The 26,225-nt window shown below is 35.4% G+C and overlaps 1 protein-coding gene across 2 annotated transcripts in view; it reads left to right on the top strand.

Moving 5' to 3' along the window:
- PPFIA2 (PTPRF interacting protein alpha 2) overlaps nt 1-26,225 on the top strand; it is a 500,781-nt gene that overhangs the window by 278,095 nt on the left and 196,461 nt on the right. For both annotated transcript variants that reach the window (XM_056114449.1, XM_056114448.1), the window contains one exon: nt 13,698-13,799. In XM_056114449.1, coding sequence (XP_055970424.1) covers nt 13,698-13,799 — 102 coding nt within the window. The remainder of the gene's footprint in view (nt 1-13,697; nt 13,800-26,225) is intronic.

Here is a 26,225-nt window from a genome sequence, read left to right as displayed (position 1 = left end):
TCTTAATAGGAAAAGGTACTTGGAGAGTTAACTTTAGTCTTATTTCCAGACAGCTGAGTTTGTTTCTCCTGAGTAATCACATGCAGAGGAGAAAGATCTGTGAGTAAAGAAACCATTTAAACTCAGAGCCTGAGTGTAGAGGCACTCTGGGGGATCATTCATTTATCGTGGTCCATCCCACTCTTCTGAGTCAGGAAAGTTCTGGAAGGCATTAGACTGCCATCTAGGCAGCAGGGTTCCCCTCAAACACTATCTCATAATAACTGGCACAAAGTTTCACTGAAAACTTCTCAAATGTATTTTATCCTGCCAGTGCATTTTAGATTCCAGCCATCTTGATATGTGTATGAGCCCCAGGGCAGAGGTAATAAATTCAGCCTAATAGGCAGAGAAGGAATAACGGCAGATCAGGTCAGAGACATATGTTTGAAGGGGCTTTTCAGAACAGTTTTTATGATGTTCAGCAATTTCTAACATGCTGTGCATCTTGATAGACATTAATATCATATCTTATTTTGATGAAGAAACAGTCCATTATTCTTTTGCTTTTCTTTTTTTTTTTTTTTTAGTTTTTTTTTATTTACTTTTTGTGCCATACAAAGTGGTGGTCAAGAGCTAATTTCTACTCTGTGCTCTGGGGTCATTCCTGGAGTTATTCAGGGAACCGCATGTGATTCTGGGCTTTGAATTGACACCCCCCCCAATAATCAAGGCAGCATCTCAACCCCTGCCCCCTGTCCCTAAATATTTTTTCTTAATCTTGATATTGTAATACAGATTGTGAGAGGTTATCATATTTGATCCTCTTTCTACTTTCAGCACACATCTCCCATCCCAAATGATTCCTCCAACCAACATTGTCTCAGTGATTCCTTCTCTATTCCAGCTGCCTTCTCTCCCAGTGCATGAGGCAGGCTTCTAACTATGGGGCAACATTCCTGTCCCTTATGTCTTCTGTCCTTGTTTGTTAGTCTAATATTATATTATTTTATATTCCACAAATTAGTTCAGTCCTTCTATGTCTGTCCCTCTCTTCCTGACTCTTTTCACTTAGCATGATACTCTCCATGTCCATCCACTTACAAGAAAATTTCATGACTTTATCTCTCCTAACAGCTACATAGTATTCCATTGTTAAGATGTACCAAAGTTTTTTTAACCAGTTGTCTGTTCTTGGGCACTCGGGTTGTTTCCAGATTCTGGATGTCATTTCTCCTGTGCTTATATAACCCTCAGGATATATTCCCAGAAGTGGTATTACAGGGTCATATGGAAGCTCAATTTCTAGGTTTTGGAGGAATGTTCATATTTAAACTCACTTTTTAATTTTGGATTTAATTTTGTTTTATTTGGTTTTGGTCTAAATTCAGAAGTACTCAATACTTACTCCTGGCTCTCCACTCAAGGATCTCTTCTAGCAAAGCTTGGGGAACCATCTGGGATTCTGGGGATCAAACTTGTGGTGTTGCATGCAAGGCTGTACTAATGTTCCAGTCAAGAAATTAATATTTTACTTTAAACATTTATTTAAAAAATGATTCTGGTTTCACAGGAAATTTGAGGGGAAGGTGCACAGACTTCTCATATACTTCTCCATTTACACATTATCAAATTATCCCAAAGGATGGTACATTTTTATAACTAGGAAATCTAATCAACACATCACTCAAATTTTATAGTTATCTTATGGTTCACTTTTAATGATGTACAAGCTATGGCCTTGAAGAAAATTATAATTATATTATGCAACATGCTTCACTGAGGATCTTCACTGCACTTAAAGTCCCTTGTGCTTTATAAATTTATCCCTGTTACCATGAGCTGATGTAACATTTGGGCTTTGTATTAAATATAAATTTTTTCTGTTTCCAGAGTACCTTGTAGTTGTAATTGTATAGCATATAAGCTTTATAATGATTTATTTTAGTTGGCAATGTGTGCTTTATTTTTCTTAATACATTTTCATGGATTGATAGTTTATTCATTTTTAGTTATAGAAAAGAATAATATTTCATTAATTTAGATGTACTAAAGTTTACTTATTAGTAAGTAGAAGAATGTTTGATTTCAGATTTTGTTAACATTGAATTGTCTATAAAATAATTATGCAGTTCTTTTGTGTGTGGACATAAATCTTCATATGTTTTTTTAATAAAACATTTAAGTGTGTTTTTGTGACTGATAGATCACATGCATTAATGATCTTATTCTTATCCACAAAAATGTATTATAAATTATACCTGTAGCACTGTAGCACTGTCCTCCCATTGTTCATCAATTTGCTCGAGTGGGCACCAGTAACGTCTCACAACAAATTGTGAGAACTTGTCGTTACTGTTTTTGGCATATCGAATATGTCACAAGGAACTTGGCAAGTTTTGCCATGTGGGCAAAATACTCTCATAGCTTGCCAGGCTCTCCTAGAGGGGTGGAGGAATTGAACCTAGATCGGCCATGTGCAAGGCAAATGCCCTACCTGCTGTGCTTTCACTCCAACCCAACTGTCACTGTCACTGTCTTCCGATTGTTCATCGATTTGCACTAGTGGACCCAGTAATGTCTCCATTGTGACACTTGTTGCTGTGTTTGGCATATCGAATATGTCCCAGGTAGCTTATCAGGCTTTGTTGTGCAGGCGATATACTCTCGGTATCTTCCCAGGCTCTCCTAGAGGGGCGGAGGAATCAAACCAGCGCAGCTGTATTTTCCAAATGCATAAATGAAACTTTAAAATTTCACTTCTATCAGTAAATACATTCATCCAGCTTTGCTTCTTTATGCTATATGTATTAGTTAGAAAAAGCTTCACAGGTTTTCATGAGTAGGCAGAGTATAAGGTCAATTTATCCATTCATCATGAATGCATTTCTTAGGACAAGATATTTTCAGTAACCCGTGGAAATGTTACCATTGCTCTTGAAATGAACATAATATGCATCTTTCTTATTCAAGTATTTTGAATTTCATCCAGTCTTGATTATATTCACCCTTATCTAAAATCATTAAAAACAGTTTTTGTTCTTTATTGTTATCAATAAAAGTAATCCAAGGGGAAAAAGTATCATCTGCAGAATGCATAAACCAATATTTGTAAATTAGTTGGTTTGAGGTATTGAAAAACTAACTTGCCACTAAATAATTTTTGAGCCAATTTAATAATCTAGCCAAGCCATCTCTAATAAACCACAGTTAAAGAAAAGATACCTAATTTCTGGGGAGTCTATAGACATAAAGATAGAGTGCATTCAGAAAGCAAAATAAGAATGCAATGTATTGCATTAAACTAAAATAGGAACAGTTCAGTGGGAGTTTAATATGTTCTGCATGACAAGAACTTGCAAGTCAGAGGGACAGAGGTTGCCTGATTGCACAGATGATTAATTTCAGTAAACATCCATGGTTGTTATCTTCCCTGGGAGAGTTTTGAAAACAAAAGTTACTAAGAATCACATTTAACAGGAAAATGGCTCTTGGAGCACATTTGACTTTAAACAGTCTAACACCCCTGGTTACCAGGCTACTTTACCATAATCTTCTATTACACATTTTAAAGAAAAGGCAAACCAGTTTTGTAACTGAAATGTGGATACAATAAAAAAAAACTCATGGGCACTCAAAATATTATTTGCATGTAGTTTAAATCTTATTTGTATTGGACACTCTTTCTCAGGAATATCTGTGAGAACTTCAAGAGCCCAGTTTGTCTGTCAAATTGCGTTAGTTATGCAGGCAGGGCCACCTCCAAGCTGTCTTGCCTAGGGTCAATCATGAGGCATGACTATTTCACACAGTAATTCTGGATGACAGCTTTCACTGTGCTCATGCAAGTCTAGGAAGCAATTACAACAACAGAGGTCATTAATACCATATTTGATTATGTAACATGCTATAGCAAATATATATGTCCATATTTCCAGAGAGAGAGAGAGAGGATAGAGTAATGGCAGCAATTAGGTAAAATGGGTTTTTCTTGGAAATGAATTTTTTAATTATGTAGTTTTTATTTTGGGAAACTGAGGAGGGAGAGAGTAACAGTAAGAGGAGAGACAGAGTGTGGCTGAAAGACAGAATAAAGAGAGCAACTAGTTCAAGAGAGAACTTGGACTTCTCCAGAGGGAAGAGAAGTAAGGGTATGTCATAAAGAAAAAGGAATTAGATATCTAAAGTTGCGCTGCAGGAGGCTCCAGTATGAGGACACTTCTGAAAACTAAATTTTTAAATATTTGTGAATTTATAACAATATTCTGACATATGTAGGTACAAAATATAAGGTACACGTTTTAGTTGCTATATTTTTACCTTCCTAACTTAATACCTTTTTACTAGTTCTGGAAAGTATTTTCTAAAGTGTTACTATGTGAGAAAGAGGAATTCATATTTATACTTGTAAATTTATGTGCAGTTATATCCAAAAGTACATATTTAAAATACAATGAATTCCACTAATGATTAAAAATAAAATTGATAGAATTTTTCCATCTTCACAAGAGAAGATACAAAAATATAACAAATTGAGGCATAGCCTAAGGAAATCATAATTAAAAGCATTTTAGTAGTTAATTTTGGCTAATTTAAATGCTAGATGGGCAAATCAGCATGTTTCTATGCCATATGCTTTCTGAGAGCTATTTTTGATATGCACAAATGTTAGATGGCGGGAGAATAAACCTAAAAGGATGCTGCTTTTTGTGAGGTCGGAGAGGGTGATGATAGTGTTCAGTGAGGCCGAATTCTCACTCCTTCTCTGTTATTTCCTCTTCCCTCTCAGAATTATCCAGTCAGGTGTTTTCAGCTTCTTAGCTAGACAACAGGACATTTTCAGTTTTTTGATCAAGTGGCCCAGACTAGTGAATGTGGGCCTAATTTAAAAGTGCTAAAATTGTAATCATGATGAATGAATTGTCATAGATTAGAGAATGTTGCCTTTTGCAGTTGACTTGAAATTAAAAGGTTGAATGTTCCTCTTGCCATTCAACATCTCTTGACCTGATTTTTGGAGCTCAGAATCCAACTAATAAATTAAGGCCTTTCAAATATTTAATGAGAAAAGATACCCACCCCCTATAAACCATCTTTAGTAAGCACGCTGCCTTCTTAAAATTTTTAGGGAAGTAAGCAGTCTCTGTCAGTCCTTCTGTGTGTAATTAAATATCAGAAAATGACTTTAAAGTGAACATGAATAAAGACAGAATAATCTTCATTTGCCTGAAAGCGGGCAACCTGATAATCCATGGTGATTTAACGGGGAAAAGAGACAGGATGATGGAAGAAGAAGGGCGGGTGGGGGAAGTTCTGAATCTATAGGACGTGAGTAATGACCGAAACTATGTGAATTTCTATTTTGCTCTTTTAATTTTCACTTTCAGAATAAAATATACTGGTACCAAAATAAGAGATTTCTTTGCCTGAAATTGATTAGAAAGAACTCACAGTTCTAAGAGTAACTATATGAAATTGTAGCAGAACAGCCCAGATCTTTGCATTACTTGCCTTTACTCTTACCTCTTAATGCAGGTGAGACTAATGTTACAAATATACAAAGGAAAAAAGCCTGAGCTATACTATAATGGTTAAAGCGCTTGCTTTGGTTAGATCTGCAGCACCACATGTAGTTGCCAAGCGCAAGTAATGCAAAGATCTGGGCTGTTCTGCTACAATTTAATTACACACAGAAGGACTGACAGAGACTGCTTACTTCCCTAAAAATTTTAAGAAGGCAGCGTGCTTACTAAAGATGGTTTATAGGGGGTGGGCGGAATAGTAAATATATAGGTGAATAAATAAAACTAATATCCAAGGTCAAGGCAAATAGGCCAGGATCTCTTTGACTAGAGCATTCTTCAAACTCTGTTTCCGGACATAACTTTAAAAGTCCAAGGAGAAAAGGGGCTGGAAAAAATAAGAAGTTTTATGAACTATAGATGGTGAAAAAAATGACAGGTTGGAGAGTTCTTGAGTACAGTTGTGGTTGATAACTACTGATACATTTTTCTGCCAGTGATTTAAAGAAAAGTTGGCTCCATCTATGAACTCCTTTGAATCCTTTGAATCCTGACATGGTGAATGAAAAAAACTTTCTTCTGTCTTTATCCCTGGATCCAGGAATAAGCACTGCGTACTGCTGGGCATGGTTCAAAAAAATCCCAAAATATGGGAGAGGTATGGGTGATGTTTACTTTTGATATTAAGTTACTGATATTAAATTCCTAATAATATCCCTGGGGATGTTCATACCAGCACTGCCATTGCCAAATACCAACATGGGTCTTTGAAAAAGTTATTTACACCTCTCTTTTCAAAATTTCTAATCCATATTCTGTGAATAAGGTTTCCATGATGAACAGATTATATAACTGATATTAAGTTCCTAATAATATTCCTAGTTTACAAGATTGTCACAAGAAATATCAGTTTAAGAAAAGGACAAAGGGAGAGCTGGAGTTATAGCGCAGGGTAGGACGTTTGCCTTCCAGGCAGCAGACCGACTTCAATCCAGGCATCCCATATGGTATCCCCACCCCTACCAGAAGTAATTTGAGGGTAAATCCAGGAGTAATCCCTGAGCATTGCTGGGTATGGCTCCAAAACAAAAACAAACAGAAAACTGGACCAAAAGAGCAAAAGGCCCTGAGAAATAGTTAAGGGTTAAGTCACTTAACTTGGCATGCATTGGCCCCTGATTCAATTCTCAGTACTACGTATTATCATTTGAACACAGTGAGGAGTGAACCCTGAGCACAGAGCTCACCCCCAACCCTGGGAATTAAAAAAAAGTCATTTCCATCTGCACTTGTTTGTTCATTGCAGCACTCTTTACAATAGCCAGAAACTGGAAGAAACCTGAATGCCCAAGAACAGATGACTGGTTAAAGAAACTTTGGTACATCTACACAATGGAGTACTATGTAGCTCTTAGAAAAGATGAAGTCATGAAATTTACATACAAGTGGTACAATATGGAAAGTATCATGCTAAGCGAAATGAGTCAGAAAGAGAGGGATAGACATAGAAAGATTGCATTCATCTGGGGGATATAAAGTAACAAAGTATGAGATTAATACCCAAGAATAGCTGAGATCAGCACCAGGAGGATTACTCCATAACTTAGAGGCCAGCCGGGTATCCTAGAGGAAAGGGCTATTCAGATAGAGAAGGAAGCACCAAATAAAGGATGTTTGGAGGATCCTCCCAGGAGGGGAGATGCATGTCGAAAGTAGACTATGGACTGAACATGTTTGCCACTCAATGCCTCTTTTGCAGACCACAACACCCAAAAGGAGAGAGAGAACACAGGGGACTGCCCTGCCACAGAGACAGGGGGGATGGGGGGATGGGGGTGGGAGGGATATTATCCATGGTGGTGGAAAATGGGCACTGGTGGAGGGATGGGTATCTGATCATTGTATAATCAAACCCAAGCACAAAAAATTGTAAATCTACAACTGTACCTCATGGTGTTTCACTAATAAAAAAAGAAAAAAACATTTCATGTTTCTCTAATATTTCTAATAATAATCCATTTTCTTCATCATTAATTTAGTTTGTTAATTTGGTGGACTGATATAGCTAGAAATGGTTTATTTATGAATGAAAGAAATTTAACTGATAGCTGCCTAAATGCATATAAATATAGTGAAAGCAAATGCTTTAAACTTTCATTTTATGCTGACATCTAACTAGCATAAAAATAGTCGCAAATACACAGTGTGTTTATATAAAGTATATGTGATATGCATGAGCAATAGCACAGCGGTAGGGCATCTGCCTTGCATGCAGCGGCCTGGCTGAGCCAGGTTTGATTCCTCCACCCCTCTTGGAGAGCCGGGCAAGCTACCAAGAGTATCTCGCCCACACGGCCAAGCCTGGCAAGTTACCCATGAGGTATTCAATATGCCAAACACAGTAACAAGTCTCAAAATGGAGACATTACTGGGCTTGCTCGAGATGAACAAGGGGAGGACAGTGTTTTGTTTATTTGTTTCTTTGTTTTTATTTTTAGTCTACACTGGTGCTAAGGTCTTTCTCCTGTGCTCACTCCTGGCAATACTCAGAGGACCATATGTGGTGCCAGGGATTGAACCTTTGTGGGCTGCATGTAAGGCCAAAAGCTTTACCCTTTGCAATATTTTTTTAATACTTCCATTGAATCACCATGATATAGAGCGCTAAAAAGCTGCTTGTGATTGGTTTTCAGTGATCTAATGTTCCAACACCCATCCTTCCATTAATGTAATTTCCCAGCCAGCACCTCCCTCCCACCCACCCTAAATCAACCCCACCCTAGCATCCTAGCATACATACAAAATATAGTAGGTACCTCTCTTTTCTCCTCTCTCTCTCGCTCTCTCTCCCTTACACTTTATGCTTTATGGCTTGCAACATAGATGCTGAGAGGTTATTATATATATCCCTTTATCTACTTTCAACACTCAGTTCTTATCCAGAGTAATTATTTCCCACTAATGTTGTCACAATGGATCCTCTTCTATCTAAACTAACCCCCACACCTTTGTGGCAATTTCCAACCTTTAACCAATCCCCCTGGTCAATTAGCCCTGGCCTCGTATATTAGTTTCATACTATTTTTTTAATATTCCACAAGTGAGTGCAGTCACCCTATATTTGTTCTTCTTCTGACCCATTTCACTCAACATGATACTTTTCAAGTCTATCAATATATAGGCAAATTTCATGAACTCACTTTTCCTAACAGCTGTGTAGTATGTACCATAAGTTTGTTTATTTAGTCGTCTGTTCTCTGGCACTTAGGTTTTTTCTAGATTCTGCCTATGGTGAATAGTCAGAATGAACATTGGAGTACAGATGGTATTTCTGCTGTGTGTTTTGAACCTAAAAAAGGGAGTGCAATTTCTAGGTTTTTGAGGAAATGTCCATGTTTTTTTCCAAAAACATGGACTGATCAGCATTCCCACAAGCAATGAATGAGAGTCCCTTTCTCCCCGCATCCATCCCAGCACTGGTTGTTCTTGTTTATTTGGATATGTGTCAGGCTCTATGATGTGAGATGATATCTCATTATCATTTTGATTTGTATCTACCTGATGACAAGTGGTGTAGAGCATTTTTTCATGTGGCTTTTGACCATTTAAATTTCTTCTTTGAGGAAGTTTATGTTCATTTCCTCTCCCCATTTTTTGATGGGGCTCAAAAATTTTTTTTGTAAAGTTCTACCAGTGTCTTTTATATCCTGAATCAAATAGGTATTGGGTGTACAGTTTTTCCCATCCTGTGGATGATCTTTGAATCTTGGTCACTATTTCTTTTGAGGTGCAAAATCTTACTTTCTTGGTCAGTGATGTTTCAGCTTTGAAGATGCCATTAGCTTCAATTCTGTGGAGGGTTTTGCCTATATTGTCACCCATATACCTTATGGATTCAGGTCTGGTGTTGAGTCTTTAATCCATTTTGATCTGACTTTCGTGCAGGAAGTTATATAAAGGTCAAAACTCATTTTTTTTACATGTAGCTGTCCAGTTTATAATATTTTTCACCCTATACATTCTTTAAAAATGAGGTATGCATTCTTTAAAAAAGAATGTGGAATATTAAATATATAGGTGAATAAATAAAACTAATATCCAAGGTCAAGGCAAATAGGCCAGGATCTCTTTGACTAGAGCATTCTTCAAACTCTGTTTCCTGACATAACTTTAAAAGTCCAAGGAGAAAAGGGGCTGGAAAAAATAAGAAGTTTTATGAACTATAGATGGTGAAAAAAATGACAGGTTGGAGAGTTCTTGAGTATAGTTGTGGTTGATAACTACTGATACATTTTTCTGCCAGTGATTTAAAGAAAAGTTGGCTCCATCTATGAACTCCTTTGAATCCTGACATGGTGAATGAAAAAAACTTTCTTCTGTCTTTAGCTTCTTATAGAATCCTGCTGTATTCTTGTGTTCTCTTCTCTGTATTCTTGTGTTTTCTTCTCTTTTTTCCCATTAAAATATTTTAAATTTTTTGATGATGCTGTGAGACCAGTTTATTTGCTCTGTCTTTTGCCCAGTGTTTCATGATGTGCATCCTTCTACAAAATTATTTACCTTCCATTCAACTAAAGAAAAGTATCATGTTTGCTGTCAGTTTCTGCAAATATGAATAAATCATATATAGTCATGTGGCAAATTTTGGTGCAGATGTACATTTTCAACTTATTTGGTTAAATCTCAAAGAATAGGGTTCATATTGCATATAAATAAAAGTGTGCTTATGATATGTTCTATTACAATAAAACAATGGCAAAGATTTATCCTATTGAAAATACTCTAAGGGCCAGAGTGGAGCTATAGTTAGTGCAGTTGGTACGACATTTGCATTGCACGGGGCTGACCCAGGTTTGAGCCCCAGCATCCCATATGGTCCCCTGAACACTGCCAGGAATAATTCCTCAGTGCAGAGCTAGGAGTGACCCTGGAGCATCTCCAAGTGTGACCCAGAAGCCAAAAAAAAAAAAAGGACGCATCTGTTCATTGAACTTGCTGCTATTATTTATAAAAGACTATATGAAACAGAATTTTGTCAGTTTAAATGTAGAAGTAGTTATAGAAGACAAAATGTTAGAAGGAAAATATAAATAATTTATTGATTAACACTATATAAGATAACTGGATCAATTACCATACTAGGCATGTAGGATGTATCTGCCAAATTGCTCTTCTAGGAAAGACTATCCTCCCTTGAACCTCACAGTTCGCCCAAATTTGTTGGATTAATTTAAAGAGAGAACTGCAAGGTCATTGTAAGTAATTATTATATAATGCTAAAAAAGTGAAAGGGAAGTCTGCTGTAGCCATTTCAAGTCAGAATCATATAGACCTGATAGAGAACCAGAGTTAAGATGATGGGTGGAAAAGCATTTAGCCAAGGAGTCTGTGAAGTATCTTTATGGCCTAACTCACTGTCTGCTCATGCCATGCTTTAGTAATTTAGTTTTCTTAGCTACAGAATGGGAGAGAGACTCCCTTACTCATTATTTAGAGAGCTGTATGAGATAATGAACATGAAACTAGTTCCTAAAATTTGCTAGAAAGTTAATAACTGAAGACTGATGTTAATACATGGAGTCCTAATAGCCTGCTAGAATCAGTGTCCTGATAGTAAATTTTAAAAATATAAAGTAATCTATCTTTGGTAACTATGTAATGGATTCCTGTCTTTTCCTGTGAAAATATGATTGTTTCAGCACAAGTATTGATTTTTTAAATTTTTTCTTATTTTCTAAGTATAATAGGATATTTCTACATGGTAGAGAGGTTTGATTTTAAAAATACATGGGAAGCAAAAAAATAACGTCTATTCATAATTTCACCTCTAGAGTTATCTGATGTTAAAATTATTAAATATCCCCTTATCTTTTTCTTTGTATAGTTAGCAAATTATATCTCTAGAGTGGGAAGTTTTGTCTTTAAAGTCAGTATCAAATGTAAATATAGGATTTATTTTTATAACATGTGTTATAATATTTGAGTGTTGATAGGATTGCTTTTTAGGTACATACTTGTTGACATTGTCATTATTGTGTTCCTTTGTCCACCAAAACAATATACTTTAAAATGAAGAAAATTTTACTTGTATAATAATGGGGCTTTTTGTTTCAACTAGTTGCTTATTTTCATTCTCTGCTTAAATAATATACTCACAGCATAAGCAACATTTAATTGGGCAGCAATCAGGGAAGAAAACATTTGTCTGTAATGCCAGTCTAAATGTAACAGCAAGTTCTTTTATCTTGTATCTAAGCTCTTGTTCTAGTCTGAAGAATTTGAAGTACTTACTAGGGTGAAAGCTACTTACAGAAACTCAGGAAAATAAATGGTTTGACAAAAACAAAAAATACAGACATTTCCCAACTTTGTGTAACTATTATGCTAACTTGCCTTTTCAGTAAATTTTTCTTTGTGGATAATAAAAGTTAACCAAATCTGTCTCTCTCCTATTTTAATTTTATTTTTGATGTTCTGGCATAGTCACCTAACCTTAAACTAAATTTATTTTTTTCTAACTTCTTAAATCAAAAAATATATATTATAATTTTATGTAATAATTGACAACATTTGATATTTGATTGCATTTAATATTCGAACACCAATCCCACCACCATATTTGGGCATATCTGTATTGTTTGTTATGAATAAAGCACTGAAAATGCTCCAAGAAACTTTCCTTAGAGGAGAGTATATGTATTTCACTGAGGGACCATTAAGAAATTCTATAGGAGATTACTAATATGTTGTTAAGGTTTGAGGGTTGTGAGCTTTTATATGCATATATATATGTATATATATATATATCCATACAAATGCATTTCCCTTTAAGATTCTTTCTACTTTAAACCCCATTAAATGTGAAGCACTCCTCTTGGAGTATGAATAGTGTGAGGTATCAGATGTTGTGCAATCGAGGGATATATTCACTAGTAGGTGAGGCTTCGCCCGAGCTCTTGGAGAGGGGCCATGAGCAGGGTGGTGGGTGAGTTCTGGAGGTTTTTGGCTGCTGCAGCTGGGTCCCTTGGGGTGGGGAGGGGCCTCACCCAACCCCCTCCAGAGTGCCCTAATGAAACAGCCTGGCAGGGAATCCCGTGGCATCCCTATGGCAGTGTCATTTTATTCTCTCTTCAGAGAGAGCAGGACAATGAGTCTCTGCATCCTGACCATTGATGAGATTATCTGGCACCAGCAAGAAGTGGCTTGTTGGCATGACTGCTGAGTTGCTGGGAATGTGGGGAGTCATGGGCAGAGGTCACCCATTCTGGGTTCCCTTGAACCCAGATAAACTGACTTTCTTATACCTAAATATATTACAAGTATCAAATTTATTACTGAAAATAACTTTGAATGACTTAATGATAATTTGTTATGTTAAATTTTTATTTCTCAAACTTATCTTCAAACTTATAATTTTAAAATGCACAAATAATTGAATTACCATTTTATAGTTTTCATAATTTTTACTGTGTCTAAGCTCTCTGACTTGTAATAAAACAATACCCATATCTTATCTCTAATGCTATCAAGGATCCCATGATAGTATCCTTCAAAGTATCTTTTGTCATGTTGAGAGAGGATTAGTCTATAATGCCTTTTTTTTTTCAGTAGAACATGGTCTGTTTTCCTTTATTGAAACAGATAGAAATTGGATTCCTACTGAGATTGAGTTATGTAAATTATTATGGTAATCTTGAATAATGTTATCAAGTTTTAGATACACTTATCTTGTGAGAGACAGGTACATTTTCTTACTTCATCTTGTTAACAAATAAAATTATTTTTAATCTCTTAATAATTTAGTTATCACACTTTTTTGTTGGTGTTCTTTGTTTTGTTTTGGAGGTTTTCATTTTTTATGACCTACTATATTAACTATCATATCGTTATTGAAAATATAGGATTTTCAGAATTTTTTATGAAATTTGTCAAATTTAATTCATTCTGTATTATAAATGCTATATAACTCATGTGAGATATGATATATCTTGAAGTATACTTAATATTATTCAAATGTATTATTACAAAATTCAAGTAAATATCATTAGCATTTTTTGAACAAAGGAATCAAGAAAATAACAGTGATGTACATGTATAAATAACATTTCTATATATAATTCTCTCTTCCATTATTTGCTGTTAGAACTTTTGTTTGTATCTGGAATATGTTTTCAAATATTTTTATTACCATTTCAGGAATTTGCTGCACTGACAAAAGAATTAAATGCCTGCAGGGAACAGCTTCTAGAAAAGGAAGAAGAAATTTCTGAACTTAAAGCAGAAAGAAACAACACAAGAGTAAGTTTAAAATTGCCTCTGCTTAGAATTTGATTAATATATAGTGCAGTGCCTTATTTCTGGAATATTCATAAAAATATAAACAACTAAAAACTTGGGAATGATTTTGAGTAGATGCAACTTTTAGTCTGATAAGTAAAGAATATACTAAAAAAAAAATCAAAACAGGAAAAACAGGAAACCTAAATTATAGTCTCAGAGAAGAAATCACTATGTTGCCTTAAAAAATGCTTTACTCCTCTGGCCTTCATTTCATTAAGCTCTACAAAGCAGTGTAGATCTCACTAGTGAGTTTCATACTAAAACTTAATATTTGGATGAGAGTACAGCATGTCAGTGGCAGGAGATGGGAAAGAGAAGGCAGAATCTTTTGAGCAAGTATGAATTTGATTATATGGGATGCGATGAAGAAATGGTAGGGTGTAAAAATTCTCCAAGGGGCGACCCCAGGGGGAGGCCCCAAAGGCTCTTCCCCTAGCCTCCTGCATTCGGGGTGGGTCTCAGGCTGCTCCCTCAGCCAGGGCGGCCTGGATCATGTGGCAGATGGTGGAGGAAAGGAGGGTCAAGCCTGTTAGCCTGTTGATTCATCAGATGGCATTTATTCTATTCTCTCCACGAGCATGCCCCAGTTTCTCTAAACTCCCCATTCTAGTCTCCTTCTGTCTCTCCCCTTCATCTCTCAATGCTCCATCTCTCAGCCTATGCTCTGTCTCTGTCTCTGTCTCTGTCTCTCTCTGTCTCTGTCTCTGTCTCTCTCTCTCTCTCTCCATATGCCTGCTCCTATATTCTTCTTCTATATCCTTCTCTCTGTCCCTCTTGCTAGTCTCTTTGCACTCCATCTCACAGCCCTCCTCTTTCTCACTCTCTCCCCAGCTCTCTTTTTTCTCCAATCCCCCCTCACTCTGGGCGGACACTACTGCCAGTCTGGTAGCCAAATCAACATAAGAAAGCCCTTCCAGAGGGCCCACCAGCTTCAAAGGGGACACCACCTAAGAGGTATTCCAAAGCCCTTCCTGACTGCCTCAAGCAAAACACCTCTTAAAGTGTTTTTCTCCTTTCCTCAGTCCAGTGACTATCAACATCTTAATACTAGTTATTTTTGTATGGACACAGTAAGGGATACACTGAGGCTTGTAGGGCAGCTCTCCTGGGAACATCTTGCCATAGACTCAGCCTACAGAGCTCAGACCAGATTAATCTTTCCTAACCCTAGTAGGGTCCGAATCTAGTTATTACTTTTTGGAGCATGACAGCATTTGTCCATGACCAAGCTCTTAATTTATAGTTAAGCATTATGGCATATTGGTCGGGCCCATCTCGATGCCAGGGTAGCACGTAATTTATAGTTTATAGTTAAGCATTATGGCACTTTGGCCAGGCCCATCTCAATGCCAGGGTAGCTTGTCCTGGTTCCATCCAGTCCCTCACCTGGACCCTGCTTTTGTGGGCACTAGGAAGTAAGGGCAGCCGAGGCTTAGGTCAGAGTACAGATGCCCAGGGGGAAAATAACACTGAGAGTCACATTACAAAAGCATAGCATATATTGTCTTTTATGTTCATACAAAAAGGACATTGCTCTGAATAAACTATGCAAAGGACTTAAGGAGAAGAGAAAGACAATATTTACAAGTCAATGGAGCACAAAGAAAGAAGTTACAAATGAACCCAGAGGAGTGGGAGCACTGTGATGGGAGCAACCCAATAAATCTAAACTACCAAGTCTATGCAGGAAGGACAAAACAGTGTAAACAGTGTTGTCCTACAGCCAGGCATTTGTTAGCACTTCACCTCAGCAAAATAATTGATTTTTAAAGGAAATTTAAAATGTGTTAAACTATAAAACCACTAGAGCAGAGCTTTTCTAATTTAAAAAGGGATACCTCTTTGTTTATTGAGTTAACAGTGGTTTACAAGAATGGAAAACTTTTTTTTTTTTTTGGTGCAATGTTAACACACCACAACTAAACATCAAACTGCCATTTTCCTATCTCTGTGGACCCATCCAGACCTTTCCTATTTTACATGTCACTGTCATTGTCCTCCTGTTGTTCATCGATTTGCTCGAGAGGGCCCAGTAACATCTCCATTGTGAGACTTTGTTGTTACTGTTTTTGGCATATCAAATACGTCATGGGGAGCTTGCCAGGCTTTGCTGTGTAGGTGAGATACTCTCTGTAGCTTGCCGGGTTCTCTAGAGGGGCAGAGGAATCGAACTCGGGTTGGCCATGTTGGCTGCATGCAAGGCAATCACCATACCCACTGTGCTATCGCTTCATGATTTTCTAGATTTCTAGTTCTGCAATCTAATTTCATGAAACTGGTGGAATTTGCAAAGGCCTTTGGATACCCTTATTCTAATTTAACCTCATGAGATATCATATAACATAAAAGTTAAGAATTTGAACAAAAAATATATGTTTTCTAGATAAGAAGCTCAACTCACTAAATATAAAATATATAAATCCCTATTTACAAATGAGTAGTAAGTCTCTTTACAAAACATGTAAAGAAAAATCAATTGGCATGAATCTAGTTTAATTTTAATATAAAGTAGATGACAAAGATTTTGTCTTAGAGCTCAGTTTTATAAAGTGGAAAATGAAAAAAAGTATCCATTTTTCCTTTGATCTAGGTATATGAAAATCACAATGAGCTCATTCAGTGAGCATAGCAGTATAATGATAATGTTATGTGATCATGTCCCATTTATCTCCTTATTCATCAGGGTCTGATTTACAGTAAGCCAAATTCATGCAGTATGGGCACAAAAAATTGGCTTTTATTGAGACAATGGTGAGGCAGTCACATGGGCTGCCTCCAATACCAACAAGGGCAATTCAGAACAAAATGTCAGGTATTTGTTTAAGCTTTCCAGTCTTTCTTTTAAAAATACTCCTGCCTTTGATTTTAACTAACAATGTTTTTTTTTCATTAAAATTTAAAACATTTATTTTGCTATGAGCTTCATTTTATCCTATTTTACTATTTTCTAATTTGATGTTACGCTATGTTCCTCGATGTATTTTGACAGAAAAAAATGCAAACGTAGAAGTAAAAGGCAAAATATACACATTTACAAAATCATATTTTAAAATGTTCCAGGGGACAATTTATTAGCTCTGTTTTTACCTTTGTACAACCTTTCTTTCTAAAGCCCTTCCTCCTTTCTATAGTCTAAAATATAGATGTCATGATTATTCCCATTTCAAAGATGAGGTCATTGGGGTTGAAGCCATAGCACAGCTGGTAGGGCATTTGCCTTCCAGGCGGCCAACCCAGATTTGATTCCCAGCATCCATATGGTCCCCTGAGCACCACTAGGAGTAATTCCTGAGTGCAGAGCCAGGAGTAACCCCTGTGCTTCGCTTGGTGTGACCCAAAAGAAAAAAATATAGATGAGGTCTTTGAGCTTAGAAAATAGAGAATGCCTTTCTAGATTTTACAGTTAGTAATAAACAAAAATCAAAATAGACAACCAGTTGATATCCAGTCATTTTATCCTTAAGTCAACAACACTATTATTTTAGTTAGACTAGTAAGAAACCCCCAAACTGATTATAGACTTATTGTCTACAAATCAGATCTCTGCATTCTAGATGGTGTTGTTATTTCTTGGTTGTGAATAATTTTAATAAGCATTGGCAGTCATACACAATTTTTATCATGAGGCTCTGAAATACCTTTGATCCCTTCTCAACAAAGAAACCTTGGATAATAATGGAAGTAAGGTAAAACTGCCCTTCAAATCACTATTCATTAGTCAAAGTGAGGCAAACACAAAGTTAAGTTAAATTAAAGGTAATGCAAATTGAAAGCATCATTTTAAATGTAACTGATGACTAAGTTGAAAATGTGATAAAGCTTATTTTTAAAAGTTTGTCTTGGCTGAGGGCCTCTTCCCATGGTGATCATGAGTCTGCAGGACCACACCTGATAGTGTTCTGGGAGTCATGTGTGATGCTATGATATAATTCAGGGTCCTATAGATACGGGCATGTGTCTACTACCTGAGTTTCATATCTAACTTTAAAAACATCCATATGCCTCTCTTAAAGCAGTTATATGGAGAAATTTGGTCATTGATTGTATAAAAAGAAAGACTTCTAAAACTTGTGCAAAATATTGATAATTGTTTTCTAAGTTATATAGCAACTCTTCATACTCCTCACCTCTGCACAATAAATAAATATCCATGTTGAAGTTCAAACCCCTAACTCTTCCCCCACAACACCTAATTAAATGTTGCTATATATAAAGTTTTACAAATTTATATAATAGTTTCTCCTTCTACCTGTTGTGATTTTCTTCTGGCTTTAAATACCTATTAGTCATGGAAAGAAAGTAACAACCTAATATTTCTATCTCACACCTAAAAATATTTTGACTGGTGTTAGATTATAAGAAATTTAAAGTAGAATGGTGCCATTTCTAAGGGCTGTGATGAACTTGTGACTTTTTCCTTATCAAATATTTAATATACCTAATAAATGAAGATAACATGAAAAATGCCCATGATGACTTATAAGTGGATGAAGTTATTTGTGGTAATTTTGAGTATCATCAGAAACAATAAATCACAAAAGGACTTGTGTGATGTTTGAATTAATTATATCTTCTCGAAAACACTAGTTTTAGAAGTTGACTTATATTTAATATATGTAATCATGATGATGATAACAAATACTGCTAACACTAGCTAAGAATGGAGTTTTTCATTTTTTTAATATATTTTAGTTATGTTATACCAACAACAGTTGTATTATCCATACCTACGTAAAGAGAAAACTAAGCTACTAACTTACCACATGATATTGTTAGGACGCGGATCTTGATCTCCCTTTAACGACAAAGAGACTCCAGAGACTGCAAACAGCAAGCAAGGTTTATTGTAAGACTGGCTAGCCAGGGTCGAGCCGCCTACACAGATACGCAGGTCAGATAGGTGAGGCAAGACCCCGAACTTCTTCAAAGGGGATCTTATATAGGCCTTCACTGGCCCTTACACCAAAGCCTGCACATTTCATAGCCAATAGATTTCATAGCCAATAGATTCGATTCCTCCACCCCTCTCAGAGAGCCTGGCAAGCTACCGAGAGTATTCAATATGCCAAACACAGTAACAACAAAGTCTCCAATGGAGACATTACTTGGCCCGACTCCAGCAAATCGATGATCAAAGGGAGGGCCTTTTACTTTTAGATTTGTAACAACATATACTTTCATTTAAAAGTACATCACTTCTTAGATTCAAAGATCAGCATTTACATACATAGGCATTGTGTCTAGTGGGTATCTGGTAACTCAGACATTTGGTTATCACCTGGCTCCCTTTGATTCTCAACTCATGGCTCCTACATTCAGATGGAGGCAGATAAGGGAAAAGTTCCTAACAGAGGTAACAGATAAGGAAGGTCCAACAAATAGTTTCCAAATTTACATCCCAACAGGGAAGAGTCAACAAATAGTTTCAGAATTTACATCCCAATAAGGAAGAGTTTCACTCTAAAGCTCTACTAGGGAGTAGGCAGGAAAGGGAGAGTTACTAATTAGTAGAGTTTTAACTCTGGAATCTCCCTTGGGGTTCCAAGGGATCTTACAATATATAAAAGAAATAATCAGATAATAACCTTTAGGCTTAACCTCAAATTATGTATTTAGAAAAATGTCATCATTATATCATTCATAAAACATGTTTCTTACAATCAAAAAATAAGAATTTATTTGGAAAAAGCACATTTTTAAATTATTATTTAAAATTTAGTCATAATCTGTTCACTAATTAAATTTGCTAAAGTATATGAGAAAGCATTATGCTAGATAATAATTTAGATATCAGAGTTGAAAATTATGACTGTTTCTTATTTTTATACCTAGAGAAACAATTGGTTCCTAGAATAAATGCTCTGAGTACAGATTAATCACTATAGTTAATCTGAAATCCAGATGCCTTCGTAATTATATTAAAGACAATCAAATAAAACCGTCTGAATATTACTCATGATTGTTCAAATCAGAAGTTTCAAAAATTCTTAGGACTGCTTTAAGGAGAAAATTTAAAGGTTAGCATTTATTATTTCCTTGCTGGCTAAATGTAGGGAAATAATCTAAACAAATTTGCTATTTTATCCCTTTTCTGTCCATAAACTACATATATATGTAAAATAACTTAGTTCTGCTTTTACTTCAGAATACTCAAATTGACTATAAAAACTTAGCATGTAATAGCATGTAATATTAAATAATAAAGAGATGAGGAAAATTAGAAAAGTTACATTACTATCTCTTAATAACAAAGTGACTTACTTTTGGTTTAAAATACTTCAACTATTTTTTGGTTGAAGTTCTCAAAGTATATTTTATATCATTTACAGTATTTTTGAATATATTGTATAACTGAGTAAGAAGTTACAGTTTTAAGAATCAATCCTAAAATCTCTAATTCTAATTTAAAATAACTTAATGTTTTATGCCTTTGTTTAACCCCTTTGAATATACATCAAAGGAATTATATAAATTAATGTTTCAATATTAAATTTTCAATGCCTGCCATCACTAAAAAAGACTTTTGTCTACACAATTCAGTAATATCTCTCACATATATTTTCTCAATCAATAGAATGTACAAAGTGAAAAAGAAGCCTCTAGCAGTAGGTAAAGAAATTTCTTACTCTAGGAGAAGAAATCAGGAGTGTCTGGGTGGGGAAAGAAGGTACATCTATGTATATTTGTGAAATTCTCTGATAGAATATGTAAATATGTATTTAGATCCACAAACTGATTCATATCATCCAAAAATTTATTGGAAATGACTATAAAAATGAATACAGAATAATTATTTAATCAATATTGTTTTTTAAATAATTAATAATTTAAAAAAACTCTAGAAAACTCTTTCTCTTGGTACTTTTACCATGCTGAATTATTCCAATTCCTTTTAGGAAAGTTTTTGCACTTATCTATTGTCTCAAAGCAAACACCTCCCAGATCTACTGGCACAACATTTTTTAAAACGTTCTTTTTGCTTTTGGACTACACGCAGTGTTCTAGGGTTTATTTATTTTTGCCTCTGAGAGCAAGGATTATTCTTGGCCATGCTCTGGAGACCATGTGGGGTGCCAGGGATTACACTGAGTTGACTTCATGTAGGCCAAAACACTATCATTGTACTGTCTTTCTGGCCCCCACAAATATTTTAAAGTACTCAGATATCTATGAGTCAGTTATTTAATGGTAATGGTCCTCTGTTCCATGATTTTTAGATTTTTGGTTCAGGTTGGTTAATGATAAAGCTGTGTTAGTAAGTGGTGTATTTATAAGAAAGAAAATTTTTAAAAAACTGGGATATTGATGGAGGGAAACCAATAATCTCTGTGTGTGGATTGGATTTATGTATGCATGAAAGTATCATTAACAATATTGTACATATTCCTCAATAAAAACTTGGGAAATAGATAAAATAAAATTATGTTAAGTATAAAATGTAAATTTAAAAAATCTCAAACCGTAATGTAACTCAGGTGTGATATTTAGAAAAGGCAAGTGTAAGTGACAGAATTCAGTTTTCTGGAGTTTTTATGATGACAACCTGTTCCTTAATGACTTGACAGGGATCCTATTATCAGTTAATGTCACCAAAGATCCCAATGGATTAAACCATTCTTCCTGTCATTGTTACCACACTATCTCTGTGATAAAGTGATACTGTGAAGATTTGCCACTGTGGGAATCTGTCATTCTCAATAAATTTGTGTCATGACAAGAAAGCAATTTTCACCTTTCATTCTTTGTCTATAAACAATTTTCATTAACAAGATTTTGTTTTGTGTCCCCTTTTTGGACTAATAAATTGATTAGTGGTTAAAAATAGTGTTGCTTTTATAAAAATATAGGAGTTAGCTAGATTTACATAAATAATTGTAGCTGCTACCAAAGTTTGAATAATTAAATGTTAAATCCATATTTTTTTTCATAAAAGTCATATGGATCTCTTTTACCAGATCAAAAATGTTGCTCCCCTATTTCTGCTTTAGTACTCTTAGCATCTATTTCTACAAGTATTAACCATATTTTGAGATAAAAAATTAGAGATATCATGCACACTTGATTTCTAAGTCTCAAGAAATTCTTCTTAGTTAGATTACGTAAGCTTTTGTTCATCACTGTATTGTTAACCCCTTTTGTTTACTCAAAATCAACCCCTGCCTCTTTTGGTAACATCAATCTGGTCTCTTAAAATCTTTGAACTTGAGTTGTTTTATTAAGACACCATGACTTACAGTTTTTTATAATGGAATTTTAGACATACTCCGTTCATCATCAGCACCACCACCAGTGTCAACTGCCCTCCACCCACCAGTGTCCCCAAGTACCCTCCTATCCCTACCTCATCACCATCCCGGCTGCCTCTTTGACAGGCACATTTTAAAGTTTGGTTGTTGTGGTTTACTTACACTTTGAAGTGATGCCATTTTGTGGTTATCAAGAGAAATAAAATGAGGTTCAGAGAAGCAGTGAGGCATACTGGGATTTGATATATAAGAATAATTTAGGATAATTTTCCCAAATGTCCCCTTTCTACTTCTTGCGGTGCCTTTTATTTTCAGAGTGGTGTTAGAATTTCTTTTTATGCTGCCCAATACAGCTTTGAATGTGTCTTACATTGTAATTTGGTAACCTGGTTTCTAAAGCCTATTTTCTTATAATGTGCATGATGACCCCATAGAGGGTTGCATAACTGAATATGGAGAATACAAACAACTTGTCAGTAGTACAAGTCCTCTGAATACAGTGATCAAAGGTAAATTCAAAACCAATCTTGTAATAACTCTGAAGTGTTTCTGACAGTGTTGTCCATCTTGTATTTCTCAGAATAAAACAGGTCATGAGTGGCGGGGCGGGGGGAGGTGAAATCAAGAAGCCATGTCCTAGATAAAGTCCTTTATCTTCTGTTCTGTCTTGGGATTCAATGAGATTACTGTCAGCAGCCATAAAATATTTTGAATTCTTGAGGTTCTGCATAAAATTTAAAACTTTAAATTAAGATTGTAATTTTCTCTCTTTTAACTGTTCAGTGTTGTTCAAACCCCCAGCTCACATTATTGTCCATAGATTCTTCCTGATCTCAAAAATCCATGTAGCAGTGACTCAGCTCATCCAGGCCTTATATTTAGAGATGTCCTTTTTCAGGAAAACTCAGGTTATCATTTAAGAAATGATCTCACCCTTCTATACTAGGGTAGACAGTGTTATCTTTGAATGTTAATCTAGCTATTAATTAGTCATATCTATAAAGGTCAGATATCATGAATTCCTATTTGAGAAGTTGTTATTCAAAAATATATCTTATAAAGTACATTTTATGGGCTGGAGTGATAGCACAGTGGGTAGGGCGTTTGCACATGGCAGACCACCTTACACGTGGCAGACCCAGGTTCGATTCCTCTGCCCCTCTTGCAGAGCCCAGCAGGCTACCAAGAGTATCCCGCCCACAGGATATGTGTGTGTATATGTGTGTGTGTGCACGCTCAGAGACAGAGTGAGAGAGAGTGAGAGAGGGAGAGAGAGTTAGAAGTGAACAAAAGTAAGGAAGGAAGTCTTTTCCCTATATAGTTTACATGATTAGGAAGATAGAAAGTAAAAAAAAATCATACAATTAATAGAGCATTGAATATTGAAAGGACACATTTACTGCACAAGGCAACAAGGGAAAGATTTGTTAAAGCATGTTCTGAATAGAAGTATGAATAAATTGTTGGAGTGAAATTATCATGTAGATAAGTGAAAAGGAATATATTTTTTAGTGTCAGAGATAATAGCACACACTGACAGGTGTGAGAGCCTCAATGTCTGATGAGTCAAAAACAAGCAAAATCAAAGCAAACAGCAAGGAATCAAATTCTGCTAGACTGAAAGGAATAAGAAAAGGAAAAGGAGACACATCCAGAGTTTAAATTATGATTTAAGTTCCTATTTGAGAATTCAGGCAGAAGATTGTGACCTAAGTTATAGTTTACTTTAAATAGTGTTTTGAGGACTGCCTGTTTGATTAAAGGATGAAAGCAGGAGGACCAGTTCAGAAGTTATTATAATAATTAAGGGAGATAATAGTTCTTGGAATCAGGTAGCAGTGGTGGATGTAGTGGGAAGTGGTCAGATCTTAAAAGCAGTAGGGACATGTGAAGGAGTCATTTGAAGGTCTAAACTATCGATTTTACAATGGTGGAGAAAGTGAAGCTATAATTATGGTTAAAGGCAGCAGCAAATTCCTATAATAAAGGAATTAAGGGTGAGGTTTTGAATTTGATTTGAATATTTAAATAAGTGAAATTATTTGTTAGTTTACAGGAAAACACTGAAATTATTTACTTATTGATAACATTGAATTTTATAAACTACAACTGCGAAATGAAATGTGGTGGTAATTAAGATTATGTGGAGTGGAGAAGGTAAATATATTTAAAGGACAATATGATGGACAAGTAACCTAAATGAGTAAGGAAGATGGCCAAGTCTGGTATAAAGTTGAGGCAAATGACAGTGACCTAGTTTCTTACTTAAGGAATGATTGAGAGTGGTCCAGGGCATGGCAGATAACTCCTGAATGGTATAGTGGTTGGCATGAACTGATGATGACTAACATCACATCAACCTAAATTGTTGATAAGAGAAGATATTCTCTAAGAATTTAAGTAGATGTAGTTTTAATGGATTTTTTAAAAATCTTAAACATGTTTAAAATTTGTTACCAAGCAGTACAAAATTGACTTTCAAAAAGAAATTTTAAAGTTGGTAAAGGAATTATTTCTCATTTTCAATAGAAAATCATGATTTCTCTGTAAATTATTCCTCTGAGCAAAATAGAATCATTTACCAGTTCAGCTTATTTATGTGACTTGGTATTCATGTAGCTCATTTCTTGCTGGGGTGTATAATTAGCAGAACCTGTGTGGCACTGAACTCTGAGAATTATAGTTTTTCATGGGAAGGTGAATTTAGCAATGTGGGTAGCTTGCCAAATGTCAAGTGTAAGATCAAACAATGTGGGTACTCTAACATCAGATGTTTTCTGTAGTTTTATTATAAGTCTTTCATTTTGTTTTTTCCACAGGGTAAATGTTTTATCATACATTTTTATACTCTAGGCTCAGTGTCATGCAATATCAGATGCTTAAAACACACAAGTTAATATCATATGTGTAATTACTAGCCAAATTAAGACATTTTCATCTCTATTTTAAAAAATTCCATTTTATTATAGGTCTTGCTTATTTGTAAGATATGTCATCTATCTAAGACATCCATTGAGTATAACAATGATAAACTGAAACTCTTAGAAAATTATGCCAACAACTATAGATTAAGTTTTGATATAGGCAGGATGTACATTGGAAACATTTAAATAATTCCTCGTATTTTCTCTCTTCATTCAAGAAATCTGTATTATATACAAATAGATATAAGGTACTTAGTAAACATCTAAATTCAGAGAGAATCATGAAGATCAAAAGGGATATGATTTCTACCTTCTTCCACCTTAAATTCCATTAGAAAATATTATGACATTTAATAAAAGCATTTTGTATAACTTGCTGTCAATAGCACAATAGCATGGTAAAAGTTTCTTACCCTTTGAACCATAATTAATGATAGTAATTATAGATAAATTCACTGTTACAAGTAGTAAGAAATGTAATAATAATAGACACTGAGGCTAATAGTGGAATTGACAACAAATCCAAAATAAAAATTGAATAAGCAAAACGTTCATTATAGTGCAAATTTCAGAAAGAGGTGAAAGAGGAAAAACTGTTTTTTGTTTTTTAAGCTTTGGGGGCAGGGGCAGGGAGGGGGAGGGTGATGTGGGGATAGTTAGGCCTTACAGGGCTCAGAAACTTCTTGGCTCTGTGTTCCAACGTGTCTCCTAGAATTGCTCAGGGGACCATATGCAGTGTAGGGATTGAACTGAGGTTTGCTGTATTGCAAAGCAAGTATCAAACCCTGTATTTCTTTCTTTCTCTTGTCTTGTCGCTCCTTTAAGTCTTTTAAGATTTTTAATTGGTGGTAATGTTGGTTAGCAGGTTAGTAGTATAGTTTCACATCTCTTCAAATGTATGTGACACATCTTGCCCACCATTAACATGCGAATACCCATCTAATACTATCTATTTGATCTCCTGCTTACTTTTGAGTCACCAGAGTCACCACAATCTCCTAACACTGGTAGCTTTAGCTGTACAGTCAAAATTTGAGGATTTGTTTTGTATGTGTATAGTTTTGTTTGATTCTTGCTATTGGTACTTTAATTCCAAATATGTGTGAAATTATTCAGTATGTATATTTCTCCTTCTGAGTTGTTTCGGTTATTATGAACCCCTCTGAGTGATCCCATGTGTCCTAAATTACAAAATGACACATTCCCTAGTAGCT

Source organism: Sorex fumeus, unplaced genomic scaffold, assembly GCF_029834395.1.
Source record: "Sorex fumeus unplaced genomic scaffold, SorFum_2.1 ptg000003l, whole genome shotgun sequence".
NCBI lineage: Eukaryota > Metazoa > Chordata > Mammalia > Eulipotyphla > Soricidae > Sorex > Sorex fumeus.
The sequence above is the reverse complement of the archived record's forward strand: the minus strand, read 5'-3'. Positions and strand labels throughout refer to the sequence as shown.